Below are 19120 nucleotides of genomic sequence, written 5' to 3' on the forward strand. Positions count from 1 at the left end.
AAGATGAGCACTCTGCAGCCACCACAACAGCGACACCCTGGCCCTTGGAGACAGGGTTATCCGCCGATGCATCTGAAGATGCGACCCGGACCACTTGTCCCACAGACCCACAGATCCCACTGGAAGATCCTTGCATGGGACCTGGCGAATGGAATTTCTTCGTAAGACGCTACCATCTTTCCCAGGGCTCGCGTGCATTGATGCACCGACACCTGTATATTAGGAGGTCTCTGTCTAGAGACGACAACTCCTTGGACTTCTCCTCCGGGAGAAACCCTTTTTATCCTGTTCTGTGTCCAGAACCATACCCAGGAACAGTAGACGCGTCGTAGGAACCAGCTGCGACTTTGGAATATTCAGAAACCAGCCGTGCTGTTGTAGCACTTCCCGAGATAGTGCTACTCCGACGAACAACTGCTCCCTGGACCTCGCCTTTATAAGGAGATCGTCCAAGTACGGGATAATTATTTCGGCCATTACCTTGGTAAATACCTCGGTGCCGGGGACAGACCAACAGCAACGTCTGGAAATGGTAATGACAATCCTGTACCACAATTTTGAGGTACTCTTGGTGAAGAGGGTAAATAGGGACATGCAGGTAAGCATCCTTGATGTCCAGTGATACCATGAAATTCTCCAAGCTTGCAATAATCGCCCTGAGCGATTCCATTTTGAACTTGAACCTTCGTATATAAGTGTTCAAGGATTTAAATTTTAGAATGGGTCTCACCGAACCGTCTGGTTTCGGTACCACAACATTTTGGAATAGTAACTCCGGCCTTGTTGAAGGAGGGGTACCTTGATTTCACCTGCTGGAAGTACAGCTTGTGAATTGCCGCCAGTACTACCTTCCTCCGAGGGCAGCAGGCAAGGCTGATGTGAGGTAACAGCGAGGGGGAGTCGCCTCGAACTCCAGCCTGTATCCCTGTGATACTACTTGGAGAACCTAGGGATCCGCCTGTGGGCAAGCCCACTGGTCCCTGAAGTTCCCGAGACGCGCCCCCACCGAACCTGTCTCCACCTGTGGAGCCTCAGCGTCATGCGGTGGACTCAGAGGAAGCGGGGGAAGATTTTTGATCCTGGGAACTGGCTGTCTGGTACAGCTTTTTCCTTCTTCCCTTGCCTCTGTGCAGAAAGGAAGCGCCTTTGACCCGCTTGCTTTTCTGAAGCCGAAAGGACTGTACCTGAAAATACGGTGCTTTCTTAGGCTGTGAAGAAACCTGAGGTAAAAAATTTTCTTCCCAGCTGTTGCTGTGGATACGAGGTCCCAGAGACCCTCCCCAAACAATTCCTCACCCTTATAAGGCAGAATCTCCATGTGCCTTTTAAAGGCAGCATCACCTGTCCACTGCCGGGTTTCTAATACCCTCCTGGCAGAATGGACATTGCATTAATTCTGGATGCCAGCCGGCAAATATCCCTCTGTGCATCCTTCACATATAAGACAACGTCTTTAATATGCTCTATGTTAGCAAAATATTATCCCTGTCTAGGGTATTAATATTATCTGACAGGGTATCAGACCACGCTGCAGCAGCACTATTTATGCTGAGGCAATTGCAGGTCTCAGTATAGAACCTGAGTGTGTATATACAGACTTCAGGATAGCCTCCTGCTTTTTATCAGCAGGCTCCTTCAAGGTGGCCGTATCCTAAGACGGCAGTGCCACCTTTTTTGACAAACGTGTGAGCGCCTTATCCACCCTAGGGGATATCTCCCAACGTGGCCTATCCTCTGGCGGGAAAGGGTACGCCATCAGTAACTTTTTAGAAATTACCAGTTTCTTATCGGGGGAACCCACGATTCTTTACACACTTCAGTCATTCATCTGATGGGGGAACAAAACACTGGCTGCTTTTTCTCCCCAAAAATAAAAACCCCTTTTATGTGGTACTTGGGTTCATGTCAGAAATGTGTAACACATTTTTCATTGCCGAGATCATGTAACTGATGTTCCTAGTGGATTGTGTATATATATCTCAACCTCGTCGACACTGGAGTCAGACTCCGTGTCGACATCTGTGTCTGCCATCTGAGGTAACGGGCGTTTTTTTGAGCCCCTGATGGCCTTTGAGACGCCTGGGCAGGCGCGGGCTGAGAAGCCGGCTATCCCACAGCTGTTACGTCATCCAGCCTTTTATGTAAGGAGTTGACATTGTCGGTTAATACCTTCCACCTATCCATCCACTCTGGTGTCGGCCCCACAGGGGGCGACATCCCATTTATCGGCCTCTGCTCCGCCTCCACGTAACCTTCCTCATCCAACATGTCGACACAGCTGTACCGACACACCGCACACACACAGGGAATGCTCTGACTGAGGACAGGACCCCACAAAGTCCTTTGGGGAGACAGAGAGAGAGTATGCCAGCACACACCAGAGCGCTATATAATGCAGGGATTAACACTATAACTGAGTGATTCTTCCCCCAATAGCTGCTTGTATACATATATTGCGCCTAAATTTAGTGCCCCCCCTCTTTTTAACCCTTTGAGCCTGAAACTACAGGGGAGAGCCTGGGGAGCTGTCTTCCAGCTGCACTGTGAAGAAAAAATGGCGCCAGTGTGCTGAGGGAGATAGCCCCGCCGCTTTTTCGGCGGACTTTTCTCCCGCTTTTTTATGGATTCTGGCAGGGGTAACTTATCACATATATAGCCCTGGGACTATATATTGTGATGATTTGCCAGCCAAGGTGTCTTATATTGCCCTCAGGGCGCCCCCCCCCCAGCGCCCTGCACCCATCAGTGACCGGAGTGTGAGGTGTGCATGAGGAGCAATGGCGCACAGCTGCAGTGCTGTGCGCTACCTTGTTGAAGACAGAAGTCTTCTGCCGTCGATTTTCTGGAACACTTCTTGCTTCTGGCTCTGTAAGGGGGCCGGCGGCGCGGCTCCGGGAACGAACACCAAGGTCGGGTCCTGCGGACGATCCCTCTGGAGCTAATGGTGTCCAGTAGCCTAAGAAGCCCAAACTACCACCTGTTAGGTAGGTTCGCTTCTTCTCCCCTTAGTCCCTCGCTGCAGTGAGTCTGTTGCCAGCAGATCTCACTGTAAAATAAAAAACCTAAATATACTTTCTTTCTAGGAGCTCAGGAGAGCCCCTAGTGTGCATCCAGCTCAGCCGGGCACAAGATTCTAACTGAGGTCTGGAGGAGGGTCATAGTGGGAGGAGCCAGTGCACACCAGGTAGTCCTAAAGCTTTCTTTAGTTGTGCCCAGTCTCCTGCGGAGCCGCTATTCCCCATGGTCCTTACGGAGTCCCAGCATCCACTTAGGACGTCAGAGAAATGGGTTTAACAATGTAGTACAGATAGTATACGTTGAGGTGTTGTATTGATAGGAAACGGGCTTTTGAATTAACAGATGGGAGAAACTGGCATTGTAGTTTGCAAATGCCTTAGAAAGTTTAGAACTATATTGTATAGCAGATCCCATTAAAAGCAGAAAAACTGTTCCACCAAAAATCATGAATACTGTATGGTAATACTTGCCTTTCGTGTTTTGTTACTTGGAGTACCCTGTGAACAGGAACCTGCTGGCCGTTTTATTGGTGTTTTAAATGGTGCAGGTTCTTCTTTTTTGTTTGTCTGGAAGACAAAGCCAAATTACATGACATACACCCATTACAGAGGGAAACACTGCAATGGTTTGAGCACAATTTTAAAAAAGGGGACAAAAGATCTGTAATGGAGCATTCACTATAGTACTTACCCGATCTTGTTTCTCACGTTCCTTTTGCTGCTTGAAGGTTTCCCACTGATTTGCTACATATTCCATAAACTTAATGCCTTTAAATAAAAATGCATAGCCTTGTTCAGTCTCCCATGCATCTATCCGTGACTTCAGCTCTTCCTCTAGCTGACAAATGCAAGACATTACAATGAGTGTTACCATTTCTGGAGATTCAGTGATGAGAGTCAGTATGGCAAGTGGGTGTAGTATGGTATGCCAGCGGTCGGGCTCCCGGCGACCAGAATACTGGCGCCGGGAGCCCGACCGCCGGCATACCGACCGCTGCGGGCACGCTGCAGGCATACTGAAGACCACCCTGTTAGTATCTTATTACCTTTGACAGCAATTTCTGTAGTTTTACACGTTCTTTTTCCTCCTTGAGCAAACTTCCACCTCTGTTTGAAAATCTGTTGGGGTCTGATGCCTTTTTCTGAAGGGAAAAACAGTTTGTAACATCGCATGACACCCTTCAGAGTATCTGAACTGCTACGTGATCCTTTATTTACAATTCTCCACCATTCCATGTTTTATTAGGAGAAGAATAGAAACATTTTAAAATAGCAAACAAAATGCAGACATGTTTTCAGAGTCCATTAGAGACAGTGGAAACAGTGGGGAGAATGTATGTTGCAGGAACTGGACACTTAATAATTACCTCCTAAAATCTCAAACTCCTCCCCAATATACCATGGAAGTCCACTGAGAAGCTATTTTTCAGAGCCTGAAGACAGAGCTAGAAGTACAGTACAAGAGCAAAACCTGAGCTGGAATAAACAAGGAACAAGAGCGTAAAGAGTGACTGTCCTCTGTGCCCCAATGTGGGGAACGCTGGAAATACTACAGACATTACAAAGTTGTCTCCAAGGGAGGATATGATCTAAAGCAGTTTTGTGCAACATCTTTAAAACAAAATTGTTGTCATTATTGGATGCAAAAATATTGAATCTGTAAATTTAGGTAGAGGGTGTATTGCAAACCAGGCGTTCACCACTCGCAACTGTTCAGCCGAGGCCCTGTGCTATGCTGCCCAAGAGGAACTCGCCCATCCTGAACACGCTGTATAATTTTTCAGGGACGGGCTCCCAGATTACCAAAGTAACCCAACTGATCTTGATAGGTCACGACTGTGACCTTATTTGAGTGGATCTTCATTGTCCAAGCTCACATAGAACATTCATTCACTGACCATAGACCAGTGGTTTCCAACCTTAATTGGGGTGTGAGCTACTTTCAAAAAAATAAAACCTCTGACAGAGCTACCCCCTCCCCACAATGCGCGCGCTCCTGCGAAAGTGAGTGTGGTCTCACAAAGTGGGTGTGACCTCACAACAAGTAATGCCCCTCAGCAGTGACAGATACACAAATAATGCCCCCCAGCAGTGACAGATACATGAAATTCCCCCATTACTGCCAGATACAAATAGTGCTCACAATTTTTTAACTCTGCCCCCGCTCTCATGTGTCTGAGGGGAGGAGAGCCCAGCACTAGCACATAGAGTGCTTCAGTCGCCAGCTCCGTCCTCACTGCTGCAGCTGAAGTCCCGTCGCCGACATCTCCGGCCTCGCGGCCATATGAAATATGGTGCGGACCGGCAGCCAATCAGGAGCCGGCACACAAGCTCTGATTGGCCAATGGGTGGACACATTAATATGTGCCCACCACCGCGCGAGCTACTTAGGAAGGAGTGACTAGCTACCCGTCGCTCGCGAGCGACAGGTTGGTGACCGCTGCCATAGACCATTGAAAACAATTCGAAATATCAGCACATCAAACTGAAGTGCTACAAGACTGGTATCCATGGTTACAATTTTCTAGTCCGAGGTAGAATGTCGGCGACCACTGTAACGGATGTTGCCTCTCAGCCACAAGCAGTGATAGACGGAGCGACAGGCAGTTTGAAAAACAAAGCAAAACTGGTTATTAGATTAGACTTTTTCAATACCAAACTTCGCTTGACCTGAAGTACCCACAAATGCAATTTTGCAAAATGTACTACGTTAAGGGACGAATCATCTTGCCACACACAGGTGAACAGATACCTGTCTGCAACACAATCAGAACTTCACAAGTACCTGAAGAGGAGGGATTTTGTCCTCTTTTGGCAGATCATCCTGGTGAGAAATAATAAGAATTTACTCACCGGTAATTCTATTTCTCGTAGTCCGTAGTGGATGCTGGGGACTCCGTAAGGACCATGGGGAATAGACGGCTCCGCAGGAGACTGGGCACATCTAAAGAAAGATTTAGGTCTATCTGGTGTGCACTGGCTCCTCCCCCTATGACCCTCCTCCAAGCCTCAGTTAGGACACTGTGCCCGGAAGAGCTGACACAATAATGAAGGATTTTGAATCCCGGGTAAGACTCATACCAGCCACACCAATCACACCGTATAACTCGTGATAGGAACCCCGGTTAACAGTATGATAACAACGGAGCCTCTGAACAGATGGCTCACAATAACAACCCGATTTGTGTAACAATAACTAATTACAAGTATTGCAGACAATCCGCACTTGGGATGGGCGCCCAGCATCCACTACGGACTACGAGAAATAGAATTACCGGTGAGTAAATTCTTATTTTCTCTGACGTCCTAGTGGATGCTGGGGACTCCGTAAGGACCATGGGGATTATACCAAAGCTCCCAAACGGGCGGGAGAGTGAGGATGACTCTGCAACACCGAATGAGAGAACTCCAGGTCCTCCTCAGCCAGGGTATCAAATTTGTAGAATTTTGCAAACGTGTTTGCCCCTGACCAAGTAGCAGCTCGGCAAAGTTGTAAAGCCGAGACCCCTCAAGGAGCAGCCGCCCAAGATGAGCCCACCTTCCTTGTGGAATGGGCTTTTACAGATTTAGGCTGCAGTAGTCCCACCGCAGAATGCGCCAGCTGAATAGTGCTACAAATCCAGCGCGCGATAGTCTGCTTAGAAGCAGGAGCACCCAGTTTGTTGGGTGCATACAGGATAAACAGCGAGTCAGTTTTCCCGACTCCAGCCGTCCTGGAAACATAAATTTTCAGGGCCCTGACTACGTCCAGTAACTTGAAATCCTCCAAGTTCCTAGTAGCCGCAGGCACCACAATAGGCTGGTTCAAGTGAAACGCTGATACCACCTTCGGGAGAAACTGAGGACGAGTCCTCAACTCTGCCCTATCCATATGGAAAATCAGATAAGGGCTTTTATAGGACAAAGTCGCCAATTCTGACACACGCCTGGCCGAAGCCAGAGCCAACAGCATGACCACTTTCCACTTGAGATATTTCAAATCCACAGTCTTAAGTGGTTCAAACCAATGTGATTTCAGGAACTCCAAAACCACATTGAGATCCCAAGGTGCCACTGGGGGCACAAAAGGAGGCTGAATACGCAGAACTCCTTTGACAAAAGTCTGAACTTCAGGCAGTGAAGCCAGTTCTTTCTGGAAGAAAATCGACAGGGCCGAAATCTGGACCTTAATGGACCCCAATTTGAGGCCCAACGTCACCCCTGCTTGCAGGAAATGCAGGAATCGACCCAGTTGAAATTCCTCCGTTGGGGCCTTCCTGGCCTCACACCACGCAACATATTTCCGCCAAATGCGGTGATAATGTTTTGCGGTGACATCCTTCCTGGCTTTGATCAGGGTAGGGATGACTTCCTCCGTAATGCCCTTTTCCTTCAGGATCCGGTGTTCAACCGCCATGCCGTCAAACGTAGCCGCGGTAAGTCTTGGAACAGACAGGGCCCCTGCTGCAGCAGGTCCTGTCTGAGCGGCAGAGGCCAAGGGTCCTCTGAAAGCATCTCTTGAAGTTCCGGGTACCAAGCTCTTCTTGGCCAATCCGGAACCACGAGTATAGTTTTCACTCCTCGCCTTCGTATTATTCTCAGTACCTTGGGAATGAGAGGCAGAGGAGGAAACACAAACCGACTGGTACACCCACGGTGTTACTAGAGCGTCCACAGCGATCGCCTGAGGGTCCCTTGACCTGGCGCAATATCTTTTTAGCTTTTTGTTGAGGCGGGACGCCATCATGTCCACCTGTGGTCTTTCCCACCGGTTTACCAGCATTTGGAAGACTTCTGGATGAAGTCCCCATTCTCCCGGGTGGAGGTCGTGTCTGCTGAGGAAGCCTGCTTCCCAGTTGTTTACTCTCGGAATGAACACTGCTGTCAGTGCTAACACATGATTTTCCGCCCATCGGAGAATCCTTGTGGCTTCTGCCATTGCCCTCCTGCTTCTTATGCCGCCCTGTCTGTTTACATTGGCGACCGCCGTGATGTTGTCTGATTGGATCAGTACCGGCTGGTTCTGAAGCAGGGGCCTTGCTTGGCTTAGGGCATTGTAAATGGCCCTTAGCTCTAGAATATTTATGTGAAGCGAAATCTCCTGATTTGACCACAGTCCTTGGAAATTTTTTCCCTGTGTGACTGCGCCCCAGCCCCGAAGGCTGGCATCCGTGGTCACCAGGACCCAGTCCTGTATTCCGAATCTGCGGCCCTCTAGTAGATGAGCCCTCTGCAGCTACCACAGCAGCGACACCCTGGTCCTTGCCGACAGGGTTATCCGCTGTTGCATCTGGAGATGGGACCCGGACCATTTGTCCAACAGGTCCCACTGGAAAGTCCTTGCGTGGAACCTTCCGAATGGAATTGCTTCGTACGAAGCTACCATTTTTCCCAGGACTCGTGTGCATTGATGTACCGACACCTGTCCCGGTTTTAGGAGGTCTCTGACTAGAGATGACAACTCCTCTGCTTTTTCCACTGGAAGAAACACTTTTTTCTGGTCTGTGTCCAGAATCATTCCCAGGAACAGAAGACGTGTCGTCGGGACCAGCTGTGACTTTGGAATATTGAGAATCCAGCCGTGCTGTTGTAGCACTTCCCGAGAAAGTGCTACCCCCACTACCAACTGTTCCTTGGACCTCGCCTTTATCAGGAGATCGTCCAAGTACGGGATAATTAAAACTCCCTTCTTGCGAAGGAGTATCATCATTTCGGCCATTACCTTGGTAAAGACCCTCGGTGCCGTGGATAACCCAAACGGCAGCGTCTGGAACTGATAGTGACAGTCTGGTACCACAAATCTGAGGTACTCCTGGTGAGGAGGGTAAATGGGGACATGCAGGTACGCATCCTTGATGTTCAGGGAGACCATGTAATCCCCCTCGTCCAGGCTCGCAATAACCGCCCTGAGCGATTCCATCTTGAACTTGAACCTTTTGATATAAGTGTTCAAGGATTTTAAATTTAAGATGGGTCTCACCGAACCGTCCGGTTTCGGTACCACAAACATTGTGGAATAGTAACCCTTCCCTTGCTGAAGGAGGGGTATCTTGACAATCACTTGCTGTGAATACAGTTTTTGGATAGCCACCAACACTGCCTCCCTGGCAGAGGGAGTTGCTGGTAAGGCAGATTTTAGAAAACGGCGGCGGGAGGGGGTACGCTGCCAATACCCCCTCCTGCCGTACCCTATCCTCTGGCGGGAAAGGGTACGCTGCCAATAACCGTTTAGAAATTATCAATTTCTTATCGGGGGAAGTCCAGGCTTCCTCACACACCTCATTTAATTCCTCAGATGCAGGAAAAACTACTAGTAGTTTTTTCTCACCGAACATAATACCCTTTTTTGTGGTACCTGGGGTACTATCAGAAATGTGTAATACATTTTTCATTGCCTCAATCATGTAACGGGTGGACCTATTGGAGGGTACACTAGTCTCATCGTCGTCGACACTGGAGTCGGTATCCGTGTCAACATCTGTGTCTGCCATCTGAGGTAGCGGGCGTTTTAAAGCCCCTGATGACATTTGAGACGCTGGAACAGTCACAAGCTGAGTAGCCGGCTGTCCTATGTCGTCAAACCTTTTATGTAAGGAGCTGACACTGTCACGTAATTCCTTCCATAAGTCCATCCACACAGGTGTCGACCCCTCAGGGGGTGACAACACATTTACAGGCATTTGCTCTGCCTCCACATCATTTTCCTCATCATACATGTCGACACAGCGGTACCGACACACAGCACACACACAGGGAATGCTCTGACAGAGGACAGGAGCCCACAAAGCCCTTTGGGGAGACAGAGGGAGAGTATGCCAGCACACACCAGAGCGCTATATACCACAGGGATATCACCTATAAAGAGTGTTTTCCCTTATAGCTGCATATATATATATATTATACTGCGCCTAAATTTGTGCCCCCCTCTCTTTTTTACCCTTTCTGTAGTGCAGGACTGCAGGGGAGAGCCAGGGAGCGATCCTTCCAGCGGAGCTGTGAGGGAAACTGGCGCCAGTGTGCCGAGGGAGATGGCTCCGCCCCTTTTTCGTCTGGCTTTCTCCCGCTTTTTGTGTTATTCTGGCAGGGGTAATTTACACCTATATAGCCTCTGGGGCTATATATGGTGTCAGTTTTGCCAGCCAAGGTGTTAATATTGCTGCTCAGGGCGCCCCCCCCCCCCAGCGCCCTGCACCCATCAGTGACCGAAGTGTGTGGTGTGCATGAGGAGCAATGGCGCACAGCTGCAGTGCTGTGCGCTACCTTGGAGAAGACAGAAGTCTTCAGCCGCCGATTTTCCGGACCTTCTTGCTTCTGGCTCTGTAAGGGGGACGGCGGCGCGGCTCCGGGAACGGACGACGAGGTCGGGTCCTGTGTGCGATCCCTCTGGAGCTAATGGTGTCCAGTAGCCTAAGAAGCCCAAGCTACCATCACTTAGGTAGGTTCGCTTCTTCTCCCCTTAGTCCCTCGCTGCAGTGAGCCTGTTGCCAGCAGGTCTCACTGTAAAATAAAAAACCTAAACTATACTTTCTTTCTAGGAGCTCAGGAAAGCCCCTAGTGTGCATCCAGCTCGGCCGGGCACAGAAATCTAACTGAGGCTTGGAGGAGGGTCATAGGGAGAGGAGCCAGTGCACACCAGATAGACCTAAATCTTTCTTTAGATGTGCCCAGTCTCCCGCGGAGCCGTCTATTCCCCATGGTCCTTACGGAGTCCCCAGCATTTACTAGGACGTCAGAGAAAACAATCACCCCCATGGGATAAAGGGCAGTTATGTATTTCAGGTTCACTGTGAATATTAAATGCAATAATCCCTGCTAGCTAAAGGAATCCTCTCTAAGGACAAGAAAACCTAAATGGTGTGAACCTTAGGGCATGTCCTCTTCATCTTAGGAAAGCTGCTTAGAATCAGAACTCCTAATACTAAAGATGCAGTCAGAGTCAAATGTTTTCCTGGATTGGTTGTAGAGACGAAGTCCATGGTTGTTACCAGACAAGGGGAGACCCAACAATGTCATCAAGGCCACCAGGCCTACTGACCAACCTGGCCTGTCTAGTGATGCAGTAGTCCAAAGGCCCCTGGTTGTGTGCTACCAACAGATAAGAATGTCTCAGGAGGAAGACACAGTTCAGCCACCAGGGAAGGAGTAACTGCTGCAATAGCTATGCATGGACCAACCATTTCATGTAACACCCCACCACTGAGTGTAGCTCACATGATGCACAAAAAAAAAACCCCATCTGATTCAGGATGGACACTAAAATGACACATGGAACAAGTAAATAAAAATGTAAAAATTAAATGTATATCATGGGTTATGTATTTTTATGTTCAAAACCCAGGTGAAAGATTGGATGCACTCCTCTTACTGGACAGGAACATTGTTGGGAGATAGAGACCTAAAGAGGATAGCTATGGTGCACAAAGAGAATCTAACTGTAGATTATCTGTTAAAGCCATAGATAATAAGATTTTAAACCTACCGGTAAATCTTTTTCTCCTAGTCCGTAGAGGATGCTGGGGACTCCGTAAGGACCATGGGGTATAGACGGGCTCCGCAGGAGACATGGGCACTACAAAGAACTTTAGAATGGGTATGCACTGGCTCCTCCCTCGATGCCCCTCCTCCAGACCTCAGAGAAACTGTGCCCAGAGGAGACGGACAGTACGAGGAAAGGATTTTTGTTAATCTAAGGGCAAGATTCATACCAGCCCACACCATCCACACCGTATAACCTGGAATATACGCAACCAGTTAACAGTATGAACAAAACAGTATCAGCCAACGACTGATCTTAACTGTAACATAACCCTTATGTAAGCAACAACTATATACAAGTCATGCAGAAATATGTCCGCACTGGGACGGGCGCCCAGCATCCTCTACGGACTAGGAGAAAAAGATTTACCGGTAGGTTTAAAATCTTATTTTCTCTTACGTCCTAGAGGATGCTGGGGACTCCGTAAGGACCATGGGGATTATACCAAAGCTCCGGGCGGGAGAGTGCGGATGACTCTGCAGCACCGATTGAGCAAACATGAGGTCCTCATCAGCTAGGGTATCAAACTTGTAGAACTTCGCAAAAGTGTTTGAACCCGACCAAGTAGCCGCTCGGCAAAGCTGTAAAGCCGAGACGCCTCGGGCAGCCGCTCAAGAAGAGCCCACCTTCCTAGTGGAATGGGCCTTTAACGAATTTGGTACCGGCAATCCAGCCGTAGAATGAGCCTGCTGAATCGTGTTACAGATCCAGCGAGCAATAGTCTGCTTAGAAGCAGGAGCGCCAACCTTGTTGGCTGCATACAGGACAAACAGAGCTAATTCGAGCCGTCCTGGCTACGTAAATTTTTAAGGCCCTGACTACATCAAGGGATTTGGAATCCTCCAAGTCTCCCGTAGCCACATGCACCACAATAGGTTGGTTCATATGAAACAATGACACCACCTTAGGCAAAAATTGAGGACGAGTCCTCAACTCTTCTCTATCCACATGGAAAATGAGATAGGGGCAAGGCCGCCAATTCGGACACCCGCCTTGCAGATGCCAAGGCCAACAACATGACCACCTTCCAAGTGAGAAATTTTAACTCAACAGTTTGAAGAGGCTCAAACCAGTGAAATTTTAGCAACTGTAACACCACGTTAAGGTCCCATGGTGCCACTGGGGGCACAAAAGGAGGCTGAATTCTCTCTGTAAGAATATAGAAAAGGCCGAAATCTGTACCTTAATGGAGCCTAACTTTAGGCCCATATCCACTCCAGTCTGTAGAAAGTGGAGAAACCGGCCCAAGTGGAAGTCTTCCGTAGGAGCATTCTTGGCTTCACACCAAGAAACATACTTCCTCCAGATACGGTGATAATGTTTCGCCGTCACCTCCTTCCTAACCTTTATCAGAGTAGGGATGACTTCTTCCGGAATACCCTTCCCAGCTAGGATTTGGTGTTCAACCGCCATGCCGTCAAGCGTAACCGCGGTAAGTCTTGGAACATGCAGGGCCCCTGCTGCAACGGGTCCTCTCTGAGAGGAAGAGGCCATGGATCTTCTGTGAGCAGCTCCTGAAGATTTGAATACCAAGCCCTTCGAGGCCAATCTGGAACAATGAGTATGGTCTGCACTCTTTTTCGTCTTATGATTCTCAGTATCTTTGAGATGAGAGGAAGAGGAGGGAACACATAGACCGACTTAAACACCCATGGTGTCACGAGGGCGTCCACCGCTACTGCCTGAGGGTCCCTTGACCTGGCACAATACCTCCGAAGCTTCTTGTTGAGGCGTGACGCCATCATGTCTATTTGAGGAAGTCCCCAAGACTTGTTATCTCTGCAAAAACTTCTTGATGAAGTCCCCACTCTCCTGGATGGAGATCGTGTCTGCTGAGGAAGTCTGCTTCCCAGTTGCCCACTCCCGGAATGAATACCGCTGACAGAGCGCTTACGTGATTTTCTGCCCAGCGCGCAATCTTGGTGGCTTCCGCCATTGCCACTCTGCTCCTTGTCCCGCCTTGGCGGTTTACATGAGCCACGGCTGTGACATTGTCTGATGGAATCAGAACCGGGAGGTTGCGAAGAATATTCTCCGCTTGTCGTAGGCCGTTGTATATGTATATGGCCCTCAATTCCAGTATGTTGATGTGTAGACAAGCCTCCTGGCTTGACCACAGTCCCTGAAAATTCCTTCCTTGTGTGACTGCTCCCCATCCTCGGAGGCTCGCGTCCGTGGTCACCAGAACCCAGTCCTGAATGCCGAACCTGCGACCCTCTAGAATAGGGGTGGGCAAAATACGGCCCGCGCGCCGGATGCGGCCCGCAAACCGATCCTGCCCGGCCCACTGCCTCCCACCAGCGAGCAATGACAAGCGGCCCGACCGGCTGAGCTGCTTGTCATTGCTCTGCACTGCAGTACCTCCAAGCTGCCGACGGCGCCTCTCTCCCCTGCTGCTGCGTTGTAGCAGCCTTCTCCAGAGTCCCCAGTGACAACGGCTGTGTTCAGCCGAGAAGGGGGCGGGGCTACGTGCCGATGAAGGGGCGGGGCTACACGGGACCTCAGGGGGCGGAGCTACACGGGACAAGAGCCAGACTGCTACAGATCCATCCTTCCTGCCACTGCCAGCCAGATCAGTAAGTTAATGGGAAAAGTGAAAGAAAGTGTGTGTGTATATATATATTTGTGTGCGCGGGCAGTGGCGTCAGACTGTTTTTAGGTTTGGGGGAGAGATCTTTAGCTCTCGCTGTACCGACCCCTCCCGTGTTCTGTCACCATGTCACCCCCCGCCCCCCGTGTTCTGTCACTGTCAACCCCCCGTGTTCTGTCACTGTGTCACCCCCCGTGTTCTGTCACCGTCACCCCCCCGTGTTCTGTCACCGTCACCCCCGACGTGTTCTGTCACTATGTCACCCCCGTGTTCTGTCACTATGTCACACCCCCCGTGTTCTGTCACTGTGTCACCCCCCCCGTGTTCTGTCACTGTGTCACCTCCCCGTGTTCTGTCACCGTCACCCCCCCGTGTTCTGTCACCGTCACCCCCCCGTGTTCTGTCACTGTCACACCCGACGTGTTCTGTCACTATGTCACCCCCGTGTTCTGTCACTATGTCACACCCCCCGTGTTCTGTCACTGTGTCACCCCCCCCGTGTTCTGTCACTGTGTCACCTCCCCGTGTTCCGTCACTGTGTCACCTCCCCGTGTTCTGTCCCTATGTCACCCCCCCCCCGTGTTCTGTCACTGTGTAACCTCCCCGTGTTCTGTCCCTATGTCACCCCCCCGTGTTCTGTCACTGTGTAACCTCCCCGTGTTCTGTCACTGTGTCACCTCCCCGTGTTCTGTCACTGTGTCACCCCCCCGTGTTCTGTCACCCCCCCGTGTTCTGTCACTATGTCACACCCGACGTGTTCTGTCACTATGTCACCCCCCGTGTTCTGTCACTGTGTCACACCCCCCGTGTTCTGTCACTGTGTCACCTCCCCGTGTTCTGTCACTGTGTCACCTCCCCGTGTTCCGTCACTGTGTCACCTCCCCGTGTTCTGTCCCTATGTCACCCCCCCCCCGTGTTCTGTCACTGTCACCTCCCCGTGTTCTGTCACTGTGTCAGACCCCCCGTGTTCTGTCACTGTGTCACCTCCCCGTGTTCTGTCACTATGTCACCCCCCCCGTGTTCTGTCACTATGTCACACCCCCCGTGTTCTGTCACTGTGTCACCTCCCCGTGTTCTGTCACTGTGTCACACCCCCCGTGTTCTGTCACTGTGTCACCTCACCGTGTTCTGTCACTGTGTCACCTCCCCCCGTGTTCTGTCACTGTGTCACCTCCCCGTGTTCTGTCACTGTGTCACCCCCCCGTGTTTTGTCACTGTCACCTCCCCGTGTTCTGTCACTGTCACCCCCCCCTCCCCGTGTTCTGTCACCGTGTCACCCCCCCCCATGTTGTCGCCCCCACCGTGTTCTGTCACTGTCACCCCCACCGTGTTCTGTCACCGTGTCACACCTTTCCCCAGGGGCCATAAGACACTGGATAATTTGCTTGCTGCACAATAATTATCCTAAATAAAATGTTAATGTGTAAAAAGGCTCTCTACCTGCCGTAATGTGTGTAAAAGGGGATCTACCTGGTGTAGTGTGTGTAAGTGGCGCAATTTGAATAATGGAAACTATTGTGCAGCCTAATATGAATCTGTATTATTTTTTTCCCACACCCCTTCCACATGAAGCCACGTCCCTATATTTTTGGCAAGTGGGGCGAGCTGCTATTTTGTATGTGGCCCTCGGATACTGACAGAAAATGTCAAGTGGCCCCTCAGCTGAAATAATTGCCCACCCCTGCTCTAGAAGGTGAGCACTCTGGAGCCACCACAGGAGAGACACCCTGGCCCTGGGGGACAGAGTTATTTTCTGATGTAATTGAAGGTGGGACCCGGACCACTTGTCCAGAAGATCCCACTGAAACGTCCTCGCATGAAACCTGCCGAAGGGGATGGCCTCGTAGGTAGCCACCATTTTCCCCAGTACTTGAGTGCATTGATGGACTGACACTCTTTTCGGTTTTAACAGGTCTCTTACCATGTTCTGGAGTTCCTGGGCTTTTTCCCTCGGGAGAAAAACCCTGTTTTGTTCTGTGTCCAGAATCATGCCTAAGAAAGACAGCCGAGTCGTTGGAACCAACGGCGACTTTGGTAGATTTAGAATCCATCCATGTTACTGTAGCACTCTCAGGGAGAGCGACACGCTTTTCTGCAACTGTTCCTTTGATCTCGCTTTTATCAAGAGATCGTCCAAGTACATGATAATTGTGACTCCTTGCCTGCGTAGGAGCACCATCATTTCCGCCATTACCTTGGTGAACACCCTCGGGGCCGCGGAAAGCCCAAACGGCAACGTCTGAAACTGGTAATGACAGTCCTGTACAGCGAATCTCAGGTATGCCTGATGAGGAGGATATATGGGGACGTGAAGGTATGCATCCTTTATGTCTAGTGACACCATAAAATCCCCCCCCCCTTCCAGGCTGGAGATGACTGCCCTGAGCGATTCCATCTTGAACTTGAACCTTTTTAAGAACAGGTTCAGGGATTTTAGATTTAGAATGGGTCTGACCGAGCCATCCGGTTTCGGGACCACAAATAGGGTTGAATAGTACCCTTTCCCCTGTTGTGTTAGCGGAACCTTGATAATCACTTGCTGTTGACACAGCTTTTGAATTGCAGCTAAAATGATCTCCCTCTCTGGGGGAGAAGCTGGTAAAGCCGATTTGAAGAATCGACGAGGAGGCACCTCTTCGAATTCCAGCTTGTAGCCCTGGGATACAATTTCCATCGCCCAAGGATCCACGTCCGACTGAACCCAGACGTGGCTGAAGAGTCGAAGACGTGCCCCCACCGGTGCGGCCTCCCTCAGTGGAGCCCCAGCGTCATGCGGTGGATTTAGTAGAATCCAGGGCGACTTCTGTTCCTGGGAACTGGCCGTAGCAGGCATTCTTTTCCACCCTTACGTCTGGCGAGGAAGGAAGAGCCCCGACCTCTTCTGGACTTATGCGACCGAAAGGACTGCATCTGATACTGTGGAGTTTTCTTTTGCTGTGGGGGAACATAAGGCAAAAAAGTAGATTTACCCGCGGTAGCTGTGGAAACCAGGTCCGCGAGACCTTCCCCAAATAAAACCTCACCCTTGTAAGGTAAAACTTCCATATGCCTCTGAGTCGGCATCACCCGTCCATTGGCGGGTCCACAGTGCTCGCCTAGCCGAGACCGCCATTGCGTTGGCCCTTGAACCTAGTAGTCCGACGTCTCTCTGAGCGTCTCTCATATATAAGACAGCGTCTTTGATGTGACCTAAGGTCAACAAAATGGTATCCCTATCTAGGGTATCAATATCAGCTGACAAGGTATTTGTCCCAGCTGCTACCGTGCTACAGACCCAAGCCGATGCTATAGCCGGTCTGAGTAAAGCACCAGTATGTGTATAAATTGATTTTAAAGTCATTTCCTGTCTGCGATCAGCAGGATCTTTGAGAGCTGCCGTGTCTGGGGACGGTAGCGCCACCTTTTTGGATAAGCGCGTCAAAGCCTTGTCCACCCTGGGCGAGGATTCCCACCGTACCATGTCCTGTGCCAGGAAAGGATACGCCATAAGAACTCTTTTGGGAATCTGCAGTGTTTGTCTGGAGTTTCCCAAGCCTTTTCACATAACGCGTTCAGCTCATGAGATGGGGGAAATGTTACCTCAGGTTTCTTTTCCTTAAACATGTGTACCCTCGTGTCAGGAACAGAGGGGTCATCTGTGATATGCAAAAATGAGTTTTATGGTAAGAACTTACCTTTGTTTAAACTCTTTCTGCGAGGTACACTGGGCTCCACAAGGCTGGACAATGGGGTGTAGAGTAGGATCTTGATCCGAGGCACCAACAGACTCAAAGCTTTGACTGTTCCCAGAATGCACAGCGCCGCCTCCTATATCCCTCCGCCTCCCAGCACAGGAGCTTAGTTTTAGTTAACCAGCCCAATGCAGTAGCAGGAAAGAGACGACAACGGTTAGTAGCCACATACACCACACTCTCACGACAGGAGAAGTGTCAGCGGCTAATGCCATATCAACCCAAAGAAGCTAAGTGCGTCAGGGTGGGCGCCTTGTGGAGCCCAGTGTACCTCGCAGAAAGAGTTTTAACAAAGGTAAGTTCTTACCATAAAACTCGTTTTCTGCTGCTGGGCTCCACAAGTCTGGACAATGGGGATGTCCTAAAGCAGTTCCTTATGGGAGGGGACGCACTCTAGCGGGCACAAGAACCCTGCGTCCAAAGGAAGCATCCTGGGAAGCGGCAGTATCAAAGGCATAGAACCTTATGAAGGTGTTCCTTGAGGACCACGTAACCGCCTTCCACAATTGATCAAGGGTCGCACCACGGTGGGCCGCCCAAGAAGGTCCAACAGACCGAGTAGAATGGGCCGTAATGTGAGCAGGAGCTGACAGACCAGCCTTCACAAAAGCATGTGCAATCACCATTCTAATCCATCTGGCCAGGGTCTGCTTGTGAGCAGGCCAGCCACGTTTGTGAAATCCAAATAAAACAAAGAGAATCAGATTTTCGAATAGAAGCAGTTCTCTTCACATAGATACGGAGAAACCGTACCACATCCAAAGACCGCTCTTTGGGAGACAAATCAGGAGAGACAAAAGGCTGGAACCACAATCTCCTGATTAAGGTGGAACGAAGAAACCACCTTAGGTAAATATCCGGGACGAGTCCTAAGAACCGCCCGGTCACGGTGAAAAATCAGATATGGGAAACTACAAGACAAGGCACCCAGATCCGACACTCTTCTAGCAGAGGCAATAGCCAGCAAGAACACCACCTTAAGGGAAAGCCACTTAAGGTCAGCTGAACCAAGAGGTTCAAATGGAGGCTCCTGCAACGCTTCCAAAACCACTGACAAGTCCCAAGGTTCATAAAAGCTTTTCTCAGGGCTGCTTGGAGCAGCCCCTCTGTTAAGTGCCTGCTTACTGCAGCACCAACTTACAAACTGAGCTCCTGTGCTGGGAGGCGGGGTGATATAGGAGGCGGCGCTGTGCATTCTGGGAACAGTCAAAGCTTTGAGTCTGTTGGTGCCTCGGATCAAGATCCTACTCTACACCCCATTGTCCAG

The 19120-nt window shown here is 50.1% G+C and overlaps 1 protein-coding gene across 3 annotated transcripts in view; it reads right to left on the bottom strand.

Moving 5' to 3' along the window:
- Window positions 1-19120, bottom strand: part of LOC134911195 (protein regulator of cytokinesis 1-like) — a 277049-nt gene that overhangs the window by 33385 nt on the left and 224544 nt on the right. For all 3 annotated transcript variants that reach the window (XM_063919524.1, XM_063919514.1, XM_063919520.1), the window contains exons 9-11: window positions 4064-4159; window positions 3709-3855; window positions 3489-3584 (exon numbers count right to left, since the gene is read on the bottom strand). In XM_063919524.1, the coding sequence (XP_063775594.1) occupies window positions 3489-3584; window positions 3709-3855; window positions 4064-4159 (339 nt within the window). The remainder of the gene's footprint in view (window positions 1-3488; window positions 3585-3708; window positions 3856-4063; window positions 4160-19120) is intronic.

The sequence above is a fragment of the Pseudophryne corroboree genome, chromosome 1 (assembly GCF_028390025.1).
Source record: "Pseudophryne corroboree isolate aPseCor3 chromosome 1, aPseCor3.hap2, whole genome shotgun sequence".
NCBI classification, from domain to species: Eukaryota; Metazoa; Chordata; class Amphibia; order Anura; family Myobatrachidae; genus Pseudophryne; species Pseudophryne corroboree.